The sequence below is a fragment of the Ilyonectria robusta genome, assembly GCF_021365365.1.
Source record: "Ilyonectria robusta strain PMI_751 chromosome Unknown BGZ61scaffold_4, whole genome shotgun sequence".
NCBI lineage: Eukaryota > Fungi > Ascomycota > Sordariomycetes > Hypocreales > Nectriaceae > Ilyonectria > Ilyonectria robusta.
This window is the reverse complement of record NW_025764438.1, coordinates 374,328-387,310: the sequence shown is the minus strand read 5'-3', so window position 1 is coordinate 387,310 and position 12,983 is coordinate 374,328. Positions and strand designations below refer to the sequence as shown.

General features: G+C 56.2%; 5 protein-coding genes across 5 annotated transcripts; 2 read left to right on the top strand and 3 right to left on the bottom strand.

Annotated features, from left to right (window-relative positions):
- Positions 1 to 2,023: 2,023 nt before the first annotated feature.
- BGZ61DRAFT_474074 (Alpha/Beta hydrolase protein) lies at positions 2,024 to 2,953 on the top strand (the record flags this gene model as incomplete). The annotated part of the gene is made up of 2 exons (XM_046248535.1): positions 2,024 to 2,151; positions 2,209 to 2,953. 2 exons carry the CDS (start codon positions 2,024 to 2,026, stop codon positions 2,951 to 2,953), a joined length of 873 nt encoding a protein of 290 aa, XP_046108166.1.
- Positions 2,954 to 2,972: 19 nt separating this feature from the next.
- Positions 2,973 to 5,057, bottom strand: BGZ61DRAFT_444414 (major facilitator superfamily domain-containing protein). Its single transcript, XM_046244971.1, has 2 exons — positions 3,817 to 5,057; positions 2,973 to 3,750 (listed from the first exon to the last, which is right to left on the bottom strand). The coding sequence occupies exons 1-2, from the start codon at positions 4,627 to 4,629 to the stop codon at positions 3,238 to 3,240; spliced, it is 1,326 nt and encodes a 441-aa protein (XP_046108165.1). The 5' UTR covers positions 4,630 to 5,057; the 3' UTR covers positions 2,973 to 3,237.
- A 1,649-nt stretch (positions 5,058 to 6,706) lies between these two features.
- Positions 6,707 to 7,285, bottom strand: BGZ61DRAFT_158295 (uncharacterized protein). Its single transcript, XM_046237438.1, has one exon. It carries the CDS (start codon positions 7,187 to 7,189, stop codon positions 6,839 to 6,841), a length of 351 nt encoding a protein of 116 aa, XP_046108164.1. The 5' UTR covers positions 7,190 to 7,285; the 3' UTR covers positions 6,707 to 6,838.
- Positions 7,286 to 7,381: 96 nt separating this feature from the next.
- Positions 7,382 to 9,365, bottom strand: BGZ61DRAFT_344465 (uncharacterized protein; the record flags this gene model as incomplete). The annotated part of the gene is made up of 2 exons (XM_046239699.1): positions 7,382 to 8,533; positions 8,595 to 9,365. The coding sequence occupies 2 exons, from the start codon at positions 9,363 to 9,365 to the stop codon at positions 7,382 to 7,384; spliced, it is 1,923 nt and encodes a 640-aa protein (XP_046108163.1).
- Positions 9,366 to 11,098: 1,733 nt separating this feature from the next.
- BGZ61DRAFT_158289 (uncharacterized protein) lies at positions 11,099 to 12,291 on the top strand. Its single transcript, XM_046237437.1, has one exon. The coding sequence runs from the start codon at positions 11,372 to 11,374 to the stop codon at positions 12,155 to 12,157; it is 786 nt and encodes a 261-aa protein (XP_046108162.1). The 5' UTR covers positions 11,099 to 11,371; the 3' UTR covers positions 12,158 to 12,291.
- Positions 12,292 to 12,983: the final 692 nt, after the last annotated feature.

Sequence of the window (12,983 nt, the reverse complement as noted above, 5' to 3'; positions counted from 1 at the left end):
GCTTCTCTTGAGTGCAATGTTCGCGGTCTCGGTCTATGGGTACTGTCCTCAACAAAGCGGACGTTGCTTGCGCGCGAGAGGGCATGACTGGGTGTCGCATTCGCACATCTAGAAGGGATGTCCTAGGTGGGGTCTTTTAGTAACAACTTGGCATCGTCATGGTTGTGGAACGTGGGCAGCAATCACAAAGAGGGATCTGGAGATTCAGAGCTGGTCTGGCTCCATCCAAGCGGACCAAATCAGGAGCTCTGAGGACCGACCAAAAGGGTTGGTATCCAGATCTGTGGATTTGCCCCAGCCTGGTAGCAGGCTATTTACTCTGAGTCTCTCATCATGCGACGCGAGCTGAATGGCGGAACAGGTTAACCCGCGAGCGTGGCGCATCGGTTCGGGACAGTTGTTGGAAGCAGATCCGGACCAAGGTCCCCATGAGAGAGGGCCTAGACTCCTTCAAGAAACGCGAACAATTAGTGCGAACCCGAAGCTGTGGGAACGCAGCCACAAGTGCTGGCTAGGGCTTTCGGACACTCACTGTTTCAGGATCAGCTCCAGGAGTCCGTCTGTAAGAACCCCTGTCATGCAAGGCGGACAGCCAAAAGGTACCTTATTGCTGAAGAAGAAAGTTTTGTCCGTCGAGGTTACACTTTGTCTGGACACTGAGGATCCGGGGACTTTAGCATTGCTTTTTCCCGTTTCCCTTTTTCCCTTAGTGCCCGCCGGGTTTTGCGGCACGCGAAGCGATAATGAAAGAATGGATGATGAGGCCGCTCGTGATCAACAAACAAACAATCCGCGGATACATCTGCTGAGTGTGGTTCATAGTGCTTGCTTGGCAGATGAAATAGTATGAAAGAAGCCGCTTTAGGTGACATCCATCAGTTGGAATGGACACCCAACGACGCCGTGATCGGCGACTGTTGGTGCAGTCGAAACTTACGCGACAACCCTGTTTCCTGAAGAGGAGGGGGAGGCCACACAAGCTTGCCTTCAAATCGCCCTATCACTGCATCTATCACCCTGGGCTACCCGTCTCACGGTTCCGGTGGTTTGCCAGATGTGGACAGACGTGCAGACCTTGCCCGAAAGCCTTGTTCGACAGGCCCCTTGTTCCACGTGTTGTGATACCTGTCCAGCCGTCATCCAGGGATCGCTGACCAGGGTTTGGTGCTCAATACGGTGGATGGCGCCATGGTTCCGCGCCGGGGGGATCAATTGCGGTGCATCGTGGCCAGGTCTATTGAAAAACGGCGTCAAAGGCTTGAAGAAGCCTATCTCTCATGGGAAATGATGCTGCTTTTGCTGATTGAAGGGGATGTTGCTAGATGTAGTGTCTTCGGACGGCTGCCTCACCTAGGTTAGATGGCGTACGCAGGAACGGCTGAAGGTCTGGGCCCCGACGGTCCGTTTCGTATTTGCTAGTGTCGGAGAGGATGGAATCTCGTGTCGGCCATGGCAAGTCGAGCGGTGCCAGATAATAATGTAGGACGAAAATCGCCATCGTGTCGTCGGGTTAGAAAAAAGAACTTGACGTGACGACATGTTGGAGCTTCGCATGCACCGGATTCCAGGAACGGAAGGAAGGGACGGCGGAAGAAACGCGGTGGTTGATCCGTTCCCATCGGTTGATTGCAACGGAAGACGGAAGGAAGGAAGGGAAACAGGCATGCATGTTGCCAGCTTCCGCACTAGATCCGAAAGGCACCAAAATTGCCCGATTGGCGAATAGTGGAGCTCCGTGATAACTGATCCGAAGGAGTATCAACCCCTCTTGGCTCTAGATGTACCTCACCCGGGGTACTTCTCCTCGTCAGCATCATCTCGGTTTCTACTCTTCGCTCTTCGACCAATCCCCAAACCCCCACACCGAAAGGGTCCCAGCACGCAAATCCCTGCCGTCTCTGTTTGTGCCTCATAGACGGATTGCCTCCTTGAAGCACTTACGATTTCGCCTTGTGGCCCAGCTTTCTCGATCCACGCATCTCCACTCCCTTCAAGCTTCCGGCTACCGTTACAGTCCTGAAATATGGAAACTACGGCAAACTCTCTGGGGCTCACGTATGAGTCCCAGCAGTACGGTCAGCACAGCCTCCAGAAACTAGGCGTCTGGCGCTTCCCAAACCGCCCTGAGCAATCATCAGGCTATTGGATCATGTGTGACTCTGTGCACCCCGTACTTGCACGGCCCTCTCCCTACTGACGTCGTTCTAGCTTTATCCATGGTGGTGGCTGGCGTGATCCGCGAAACACTGCAGACGATTTCTGTCCCTCGATCAAGCACATCACGTCCTCCAGTGGGGATGTCACGTCTAATATCAAAGGCTTCATCAGCCTCGACTACCGGCTGTCACCGCACCCAGACTTCCCTCAGGACCCAGCCAGCACGCACAGCTCAGACCTCCGAAATGCAAAACACCCAGACCACATCCAAGACATTTGGTTGGCGCTGGAGTTTGCCCAAATGAAGTACCAGTTTTCGGATGACTACGTCTTGATTGGGCATTCCGCTGGCGCCACCCTCGCCTATCAACTCTTGATGGGAGAGGCAGTGCTTGCTGGACGCTCTCGGCCGGAAGTCTCCCTCCCCGCCGCCATCATTGGTATCTCTGGCATCTATGATCTGGTCAATCTCAATGCCAGGCATGATGGCCAATACGCCGGCTTTCTCGGTGCAGCGTTTGACGAAGCTCTTTGGACGAGTGCCTCGCCGGCGCAGTACAAGGCCAGCTTCAAGGAGAGCTGGCCAAATGGCATGCTTACTATTCTGGCGTGGTCATCTGAGGATACTCTTATCGACGAACCCGAAATCGACGAAATGGCCTCCAAACTGGCGCTTGACGGCGTCAACTTGGACGTTCTCAAAGACCTGACAGACGATCACGACTGTGTTTGGCAAGATGGCAAGCAGATTGCTCGTCTTGTCTCTTTGGCTCTAACGAAGTTGGGCAGTGCGTGAGGAATATTCAAAATCAACTTTCAATTTATTAAAACATTATCCATCTACCTACTTACCCGTCTACCTGATGTCATTACTGTAGATCCCATGGGCCCTCGATCCCAACTTTTGTCTCGAAAACCGACACCTTTCCTCGCCACTCTCAAACTCAATCCGGGATGCAATTCAACGTCACATCGCAACTCCAGTCGCTGCTGGCACCCCGTGACCTCAACACTATGAGCTCATGGCGAGTTGACCCAAGCTTGTCATTATTTTTCATTCTCGCACTTACCATTTTAGTTTCAAATCTTGGCCTTCAGTTTCCACCCCGTGGCAGCGATTCGAGACGCCGAGATGAAGAGGGCAGCTGTAATCATAACTGTTCCACCCCAAACCTGAGCCCAGACGAATTGGCCATTTGACCGATCAATAATGGCACCCGCTGTAGGAGCGCCAGCCAAGCTAGCAAATGCACTCATGGTCTGGATCATACCAAATCGAGTTCCCATCTTCTGGGGATCCTTGGTCAAGCTCGCATTGGCTCCGACAAAAGTTCCTTGGCAAGCGCCGTTTGCTAAACCAAAGAATACGCAAAAGACATACATTCCTGTGGCAGTTTCGACACCAATCCAGACATAGACCATCATAGCCAAAAGCGTCATTCCTATGAGGTAGGTGTTGATGGGCCCGATGTGGTAGTCAGCAAGGTATCCAACCACAGGTCGCGCTGGGATACTCATGCCGTTAATAATGAGAAGAAGTCCAACGGCCTCGACAGATGTGAAACCAATGACCTTGCGAGCGTAGACGTTTATCTACCATTTTGGCATCAGCACAGGTCACAATGTTACACTAACACGGGAGACGAAGCATTGGCTTACGTAGAAGAAGCCAAAGTACAAGGCATAGAAGTTGAGAAAGGCACCGAGCGAGAAGAACAAGTACGGGAGTTCTTTGAAAGCATCCCACTCCACCAAGGGACCAGACTTTCTCGGAGGCAAATAAGGCCTCATGATGAGGTTTGCCAGAATGGTCATGGTCAGGGCGACAAAGCTGGCACACCGGACGGCCCAGGGGAACCCGATTTGTGGAATGAGGTATTGCAGGGTCGCTGGGAAGATGAGACTCCCGAAACCCGTACCCATGGCGGCGATAGCCAGTGCAAAGGCCTTCTTCTTTTTAAAGTAGGAGCTGACTACGGACACAGCAGGCATAAAGACGATACCCATGCCCATTCCGGTGCAAATACCCTGTGCGAGGAAGATCTGCCAGTACTCTTTGCACAAGCTAGTCATGAAAGTGCCAAGCACGGCGAGGAAGCTCCCGGCCAACATGGTCTGGCGCGTGTAACCGGCATCGGCGAGGCGTCCCGCCGGACCACAGACGGCAAAGGTAAGGAAGGTCTGAGCCGAGCCAATCCATGAGATCTGAGACGAAGGCAGACCCAGTGTCTCGGTGTAGTAGAGCTGAAAGACACCGAATGAGGCAGGGAAGCCCCAGGCGATACAGTTGATGAGCAGGCCGGCGAAGACTTGGGACCAGGCGAGGAAGCCACCGTCGGGCGGGTTGAAGGTATCATCATCGGGAACGGGCGGCGGAGGGGCATTGGTGTTGGAAATGGTGGCAGCCAGGATTTGATTGTCGCGGACGACGGTCGTCTGGCCGGCCTTCTTCTCTAGATCGCCGGGATACATTGTCGAGGGTGGGAACAGCTCTGGTTAGTGTTGTCCATGCGGGTGGGATCCATTCCTCTGTAATGATTCAAGGTGGCCTGGTTTCCGTCAAACCACAGTTGGTAAAGCCGGGGCCAACGAACTCCTATATACACGATGGCATTATTAATCCCCCCGCGGGATTGGCACTGCCGACTGAGCTCTAGTTGGGTCTGTTCACATCACCGGTGAATCGAATTTTTCCCCAGCCATTTCCAGGCCGATATCGCGACCCCACAACTCTCAGAAAAGCCATTGACGACGCTTATCGGGGTCGGTATGTGACGGCCTTGGGACTCCGAGAACGTTTGGGCGGACAGCAGGAGGACGCCTTACGCCCTACGCTCGACATGGGTTGACAAAGTAGGGGGGAAGTGGGAAGAAGTGTGGGTGTGACGGCGCCGCCAGAGTAGTAGGAAGATTGTTTATCACTATCGTATCGGATTGTCAAAAGAGGCAAGAGGGCCCCGGTTTTTTCGGGCCGGTCAGTGTGGATGCACTTCGGGATGATTTTTGTTGGAGACGCATGCGGTCGGGTCGGGCAGCTGACCGAGCTGCCGTCCACTCGGATCCGATGTCTCTTCACTAATGGAGAAGAAGAAGAAGAAACCATCATTTTCTAAACGCAACGGACTAATTAGAAACGCCCGACACCTTTATAGCACCCTTCTCTTGCCGGATCGGGATGGAGGAGCTCCGCACGGGAGCATCGTAAAAGTCTAGGGTAGCCCCTCTTCCGAGCCGACTGGCGCCCGGCGAAAAGCCAACGAGCCGCGCCGACCCCGCTCCGATGGCCGGCAGATGGCGAGTCACAGTGTTCCCCACCCGGGCCTTCCTTTCCTGGAGGGAACAGGCCGGTGGGGCCCGCCACAGGTTGGGTGGAAGGAGCGGGCGGGGTGGCGCACGTTCCCGCACACCGCCTTCTCACGTGGACGCTCACGCGCCGCCGCCCCTCGCCACACACCAGGAAGGAGCCGGGCTGGGCTTCCTGACCGATCCAACCAAAGGCTGTGTTTTGCAACGCGTGCGCGAACACGACAACACACACCAAAAAAGATAAATAAACAAGATGCGCCCCAAAGAAGCAAAACCAGGCGTACCCCTCCCTACCACAACAAATACGCGTTATAGGCGCCCGTTACTTGCGAACACAATAAACAACTTCGAGCCGTCAAGCGAAAACCCTCGTCCCCAATTATTGTCGTTTTTACCCCTCTGTTCACGAGCTCTGCGCGGGGTAACAAATATGACGTAAAAGCAAGGACTCGGCTCACAACAAACCGCCCACCGCCACGAACGCTCAAGCCCCCACCACGATAATCACGTGATAACGTATACCCCTGCCTCCCGGCCCCGTGGACCAATCGGCTCTTACGCGCACCCCGCATCGGCGGGGGCGGGAGCGGTGCTCTAGAACGTAAATAGACTAGCGCAATTACTTTGGTTGATTCGCGACAGGGGCCACTGGCCAGCAGGCCGGTCGCCGGCGCATGTTTGGGTATAGGTTAGGCGGCGCGGATGGAAAAGTAACAGGAAAAAAGCCGTTGAAGAGCGGGTCTTTGTTGTTGAAACGGTTGGCGCATGTCTGCGCATGCAATGGGATGTCTTGCGCCGGTCTGTAGTAGCTTTGGGGGTGCGATGCAACCGCTGTAGGGACTGTTGGGTTGTGTGTTGAGTTGTCGCAAATCCACCCTCTGACCGCCATCCTGTCGCAATCGCGAAAAACCTGTCGCAAATAGTCACCCTAGTATCCATTGACTCACCCTTCACACGAACAACCTATAGCATGTCCAGGACTTTGCAGAACCATATCTCGTGACGTGTGGCACTGCTGGTTGTGGCTAGTCAGATCCCAGGCATTTGGCGGCGCATCACTACGAAGCCACACATTTACACTTGTGCGATAAGTTCAAAAAGTTGCGTATAATATCGACTACAACGAGTTATAGGAAACCTGCAAAAACAGAAGTATAAAATCAGAAACAGACCACCCCATTGCCCCCCGTACTGTACTGCACTGCCAGTAGACAATTTCCGTAGCATCCAGACGTTCAATCCGCCAGCGCTCGCTCCCGGGGTTACCCTCATCCAGCTGTGTTTCGCACACATACAACCAGGATACCCTCCAGAATTCCTGGTTCCGTCCATCTATCCGCAAGGAGATTTCCAATCCCTCCCGCCCAGGTTGTTCTCATCCGACTCCGTATCTCTTCCTTTTTTGTGTGTGCGCAAACCCCCTCGACGACGCACATGTCCCCCGATGTTCTGGTCGGGATGTCGTCGGATGAGCTGTGCGACTGCCGCACAACCTGAAGACTAAAGAATAACCAGCCGGAATCATCAAAAATATACTCGACAACTCCCCACATCTTCCACCCCGAACGCCGGATAAGGAGTGTAATGGTCTTGGACCGTCGTTATTACATCCTCCAAATATCGTCATGAAAACCACCCCTCCCGCCTGCAGATCAAAACAACAAGAAATATGCGCAACATTTCTCCACCGAACTTGCTTCTTCTCCTGGAGCGACGCACTAGCCATCAATGCTTCAGATTGCTTTGGCAAGGATGGCTGTGATCCGATAATGACTGGCCGGGCCTTTACTGGAGACCTCGTTATGCGTCCCTGTGCACGGGATCCAGACTCGACAATGCGCGTTTCAAGAGAGGTTGATAGAAATTGTACACCGTCGCAATTCAATTGCGGCGCCTCTAGGTAACAGAGCGAGCGCCCTTATCGCTTGCGCTTCTTGGACTTGTCAATCGTCATGGCGCCGGCCGAGATGGGCGCAGCCGGTAATAGTGCGGGCTGTGCAATCGGGGCAATCTCGTCCTTCTTGAGGATGGGGACTCCCATGTGGCGGCCATATCGCCCCTTTCGGCCATTGCCCTCATCTTCGCTGATGCACTGATCGGCTGATAAGCCAGCGTCGCGACAGCGTCCGCAAGGTCGCTGGCGGTCGCACCCCTTCTTGCTCTTCCGGCATCGTTGGCATCGCGGCTTGGTTGACAGATCGGGTTGATCATCCTCACCAGGGACCAGTGGAGCTTGCCCCGTGGATGCAACGGATTGTTTGCGGGATGGAGGCATTGAGGCCGGGGACATTGGGCCAGCTGGCACAGGGGGCAGCTTCTTGGTCTTGACCGTGGTGGTTAATGAGCGGGGACCCTTGGATGCCTTGGGAGCAGGGGGCTTGGAGATTGAGCCGGAACTCTTGTGCTTGGTAACTGGCTTGCTCTTAACCGGCTTGGACTGTTCATTGGAAAGAATGGAATCATCCTCGTAGTCCGCATCGTCGCCGCTGATTTCGGTGTTGTCGGGAGGTGGCATGAAGTGAGACTCTGTAGTCTGGTAGACTTTGCCGATGGAACCGGCGACATCCAGCTTCTGGCGGCGAGCAGGTGGGAGCTCAGAATCACTCTCGCTCTCTCCGTCACTGGTAGCGCCAGTTGACGAAGGCGCATCAGCTCGACCACTGAAAGTGTCATCGAGGGTTGACGCAGATGTTCGGCCATGGGAAATATTTGACATCTCGCCCAGTCGCATTAGCTGGATGGCAACGTCCTTGTCTTCCTCGGACATGCAGCTGCCGACAGTGGGATCGGGGGTAGGGAGAATCCCAATTCCACTGCCATTGCTGGCATATCCAATGCTGCCGCGAGCGCTGCGGCGGCCATCAGGACCAGGCGTGGCATACATGTTGGTGTGCGATGGTCCATGGCTATATCCCTGCGGCGATTGCATAGGCCGGGGGTTCGTGAAGGGATTTTGCCCCGGCTGCACAAATGGCATCGCGGGTCGGTGAGGTTCGACTCGACGAGCGGGTGAGACAGACGGATTCGAGGTAGCTGCCGGCATCTGAGGCGGCGCAAACAGGGGCAATTCCTGTTGCGAGGACGCAGTTAGTATCCCGCCAGATGTGAGTCTCTAGCGAGTCTCCACTTACCGAGCTTTCGAATTTGGCTCTCTTTCGGCGGCCACCCTCGACAATATTCTCGACGCTGATATCAGTGTTGCCAAGCTGCTCCTTGTTCTTGCCGGAAGTTGAACTTCCTGCACCATCACCACTGCTATATCCATTCATGCTGTCACTGTAGTTATCGGCATGGCTTCGGGCCGCCGAGACCCGGTTTTTGGCAGACCGAGAGCGGGCATTCTTGCTAGAAGTACTGGCAGACACGCTTCTTCGGCCCCGGGCAGTGTTGGGGGATGGGCTGCGTCTCCGAGATGAGCGGGAGCTGGGCCTGGAGATGTCTTGCGCAAAGCGCTGGGGTTGATGGCCGGGATAACCGTCGCCAGCGTAGAATCCTGGCACACTGACCGGGCCAGGATGGAAAGGATGAGGAACAAAAGCAGCAGGGTTCGCCGGCGGCTCTTCAATAACTCGGACGTAGACGACCATGTTATTGCGGAAGTTCTCATATCGGGCAATGAGGGTGTTGCCGTGCTCATCCTCAAAGCTGACTCCCTTTGACCCGGTCGGGCCCGAGTACAGACCGTAGAAATTCTTGACAGTGGTCACAATCGAGTCCGTCGTATCGTGAGGGTATATTTGTACTCGCATGGGCAAGCGCGCACGATATTGAGGGGAGTCAAGAAAGAGGAGCTCGAATGCGACGTTCTTGGGGGTGGCAGTCTGCTGGGGCGAGGCGCTGCCCCCGCTCGAGGATGCCCCCGAGCCACCGGTAGCGGTGTTGATGGGCGACATCGAGGCCATTGTGTCGGGAGAAGGGATGTTTGTGTGTTTCGATGGAAGAAGGCGTGGTGGATAGAGAGGAAGAGGTAGGGGGATGGTTGGGAAACGGCGGGTGCGGCCTTTGGCTGGGGCAGACCAAGCCGGACCCTGTGGCGGCAGTGTCACTCAACAGGACGCTCGACAATCTCGTCTGCGGCCAGCGGCCAGAGAGAAGAGGCGATGCGAAGATCTGTGTATGAAGCCGGGCTATCGAAGAGACTTGGATAGCCGTATCACCATCCGGGGTGTTGGCGGTAAGCGCCGAAGTGGTGGTTGTGTTCTCAGGGCTGGCTGGCGGTATGTCTGCGCAGCGGGTGACGACGACGGGGACGGCGGACGGCGGGAACGAGAGCGGCGGCGAGGAGAGGACCTAACGACGGGCTCGGGGCGGATTAGCAACTGCAAGAGAGTCTAATACAGGACTCGAGGCGTGATGGCGATGAGTTGAGATCCCCAGCGAGGGCTGGGCAGAGGCAGCGCCGGGGGCAGACTGTCGCTGGCTGCAGACGGGGACTGGGGACGGGGACGAGGGCTCTGGTGCTCGGGATGGAAAGGGGACATCTGGGGAGGCAAGATTGGGGCTCGAGGCGGATCGCGCATCATGTTCCAGTCGATGGGACTCACCAGAGACGACGAGAGTTGGGTTGAGGAGGTGGTGGCGGCGAGGTTGCTGAACAGAGGTGTGAACGAGGAAAAGAGGAGCCCAGGCCAGAGGATGATCGATTTTGTCCGCCGAACTGGGCTCACTAACACGGACTGGCCTGGACTTCGCCTGGCGCTCGCTGGCTGGCCCTTACTGCCTTACCTAGACCGTCTCAAAATTGCCCTGGCCCAGGGCCGCCCACCGAGCGCTGCCGCCTACGGATGCCCCTGAGGCGGTGGGCCACAGTGCAATATGCGCTATCATTACAGGGCGATGAGTGCTGGGCGGTAGCGGGTTCCAGGGCACGCGCTCAGTGGGCGCAGTGGGTAGGGCACGGCGTCTCACTTGCGGCCGCCAGGGATTGCTGCTGGGGTTCTTGCCACTGAAGGTGCTCTGCGACTCCAGCGGACCCTTTGATCTTACAGGCGACTCGTAATCTTCCATCCTTATGAATCTCAAACCTTCGCATAGTGACCAAGCCAAGTGCTCAAGAGCAAAAACCTGAGCTGGGATGGGTGTGTGCGAATACCGCCTTTCCAACCCTACTTCTGGGCCGCTCGTCCTTTGCCGGGCGCATTCTAACTTGCTCCTCCCGTCTCGCCCCAAGTGCGGGTGCGCAGGTGCGGGAGCGGTGCGGTGCGAATGTGGGTTCTGTGCGGTGCGCCAGAGAGGAGCCAGAACGAGGGCCAGCCAGCCAGCCAGCCAGGCCTCTGGGCGCGCACATGGGATGGCCTCGCTCGTCACAGGCTTGAACCTGGCCGGGCGGCCCAAGGGGGGGAAGCTGGGCAAGGGCCGGTAGTCATTGTCGATCCCCGGCAGCAGCGCATGCTACGTACTTTTATACGGCGATGATGGGCCCAGATGATGGCATGGTGGTGGGTGCAACGCAACAGAAACTGGATTCATATGCCCATTCGTTCCTCATCTGTCGTCCCGTTGCACAGCGCAGAGAGATGCCGGCACGAACAGACGAAAAGACAGACGGACGGAGGGCGACGGATAGGGGAGCCGACTTTGCGACAGACTGTCAATGTCTTCTCCTCAAACTCCCGTCACTCGTCCTCTCCGAACGGGGAACCGACCCGCCCCCAAAGGCACACGCACGAGAGCAAGGGCTCCTCATGGATGAATTCTGCCACGCCATTGACGTCCGCCAGTCCAGTCCAAGTGACCGCCTGCGATCCATCTGCTAGCGACATCTGGTCTGTCTCCCAAAGACCCTAGTTCGGCTAGGCGCCGGCGCCCAGCGGCCAACAACCGTGGCCCGCCCCAGCCCCTCCAGCATCCGTTCTCTTCTCTCGTTCGTCGTGCTGCGCCCAAGACTCCAAGCCGTCGAGGCGGTTGCATGTCGACCCTGCTTCTGTCTTCACTCTATCGATGCTGGCGCAGGTGCGGTGCAATGTGCGGTGGAGCTGATAAACAATGGGTTGAGATGGTTCCCGTTAGCTCAAGCAGCTACGAAAACTGGGAATGGCACACGCACAAAGAGCGGCAGCACGAGCAGCAGCAGGCACGCTGCGATGCGCACCTGGTGGCCTGCAGGCGCCGCTGCGACGTCTTGTTCCGGGTCCTGACACATCCACATCGCACATCCACACGCACTTCATCCACACGCACACTACGCACACTACGCACACCACGCACAAACACACACACACACACACACACACACACACGCGCGCGCACACACCAATGGCTTGCGAGAACCTTGGCAACAGCCCAGCCCCAGCCAGTCTGGGTAACCTCCGGGGCTCCGTGGGCGCACAATCGCAAACTGGGTCTGGTCTGGCCGTCGACTCGGCCTGCGACTTGGAGCTTGAGAGACCGTGAAACCTGGCGCTTTCTGGTCCCAATGGCTCCTGGCCCCTCACCCCGAGCATCGACAAACGGAAGGAGACCGAGCCCGGCGGCAATAGATTTGACAAGCGCGGCGTCATGGACAAAGAATTCGGTGTTCAGCTCTCTCGCTGGTGCGTGGTTCCGTGGTTCTTTCACGAGAACCAGTCGCCAACAGCCAATCGTGCGAAAGCCGTGGTCAGCCCAGCCAGTCCTGAAGACGCCCGCTTCCTGGTGCAGGGCCTCGAGGGGAACCGGCGATCTGGAGGGAATAATAATAAATGCTTTGCTTTGAGCGTGCGCCAATGAACCGTCACTGGGAGCATGTCATGGTGGGATGTACGGATACTTGTAGATTGGATTGATTCGCCGTCTGACTGGCTGAACGAGATGACGGATTGGCGGATGGGCGTCATATCCATGTTGCGCCATACTTTTTACTGTTGTCTCTGCGACGCTCTCATGACGGCGTATTCGTCGCCTTGAGATGCCGACGACGGCCATGTTGACCATGCGATTAAGACTCCCCGAGACAAGTGGAACGCTCCCGAATAGACCAGCGTATGACCTCGAGAGAAGGTAACATCCAAGAGGGGCCAAGAGGAGACGGCGATACCAGGACGGCAAAGGGACGTCCAATTCAACTTTTACGCCCCTCCCTTCAACTCCCTCCTCCCCAACTCGTAAGCTTGCCCCGACGTCTGGGAACCCGGACCTGGTTCCTCTTTGTTCCTTCAAGGTCGCGCTGGTTTCACGTTAATACGTCCGGACAATCAAAGTCAGCAGTGGTTTCTTCTGCTCGACTGGCTGCCCGTTATCAAGGCAGAGAAATGGGAAATGGAGAATGGAGCTTGGCCGCATCGCTGGCCTTCCTAATGTTTCAGCGTGAGTCCAGAAGCTGCGGACCCATGATCGTCCATGGGATGGATGGTTGGACAGCCTTTGGGGACCTTTTGGGTCGGGATGCGTAGCTCGAACAGTCTATTCAAGCATTCCCTTCTCCATTATGCTCATGCTGTTCTGCCAATCCCCAGTTTACTCGTCATATCCCTGCATTGGATCTGGAAGCACCGGATAGGCAAGGTATCGGCAGACGTTGCAGCTCGCCACATTTGGCTTTT

Excerpts from the sequence above, each read along its gene's own strand:
- BGZ61DRAFT_158289 (XM_046237437.1), top strand. The coding sequence starts at position 11,372 with ATGTCGACCCTGCTTCTGTCTTCACTCTATCGATGCTGGCGCAGGTGC.
- BGZ61DRAFT_158295 (XM_046237438.1), bottom strand. The coding sequence starts at position 7,189 with ATGGCTAGTGCGTCGCTCCAGGAGAAGAAGCAAGTTCGGTGGAGAAAT.
- BGZ61DRAFT_444414 (XM_046244971.1), bottom strand. The coding sequence starts at position 4,629 with ATGTATCCCGGCGATCTAGAGAAGAAGGCCGGCCAGACGACCGTCGTC. Across the intron at positions 3,751-3,816 it reads TGTACTTTGGCTTCTTCTAC|ATAAACGTCTACGCTCGCAA; the intron begins GTAAGCCAATGC and ends CCAAAATGGTAG.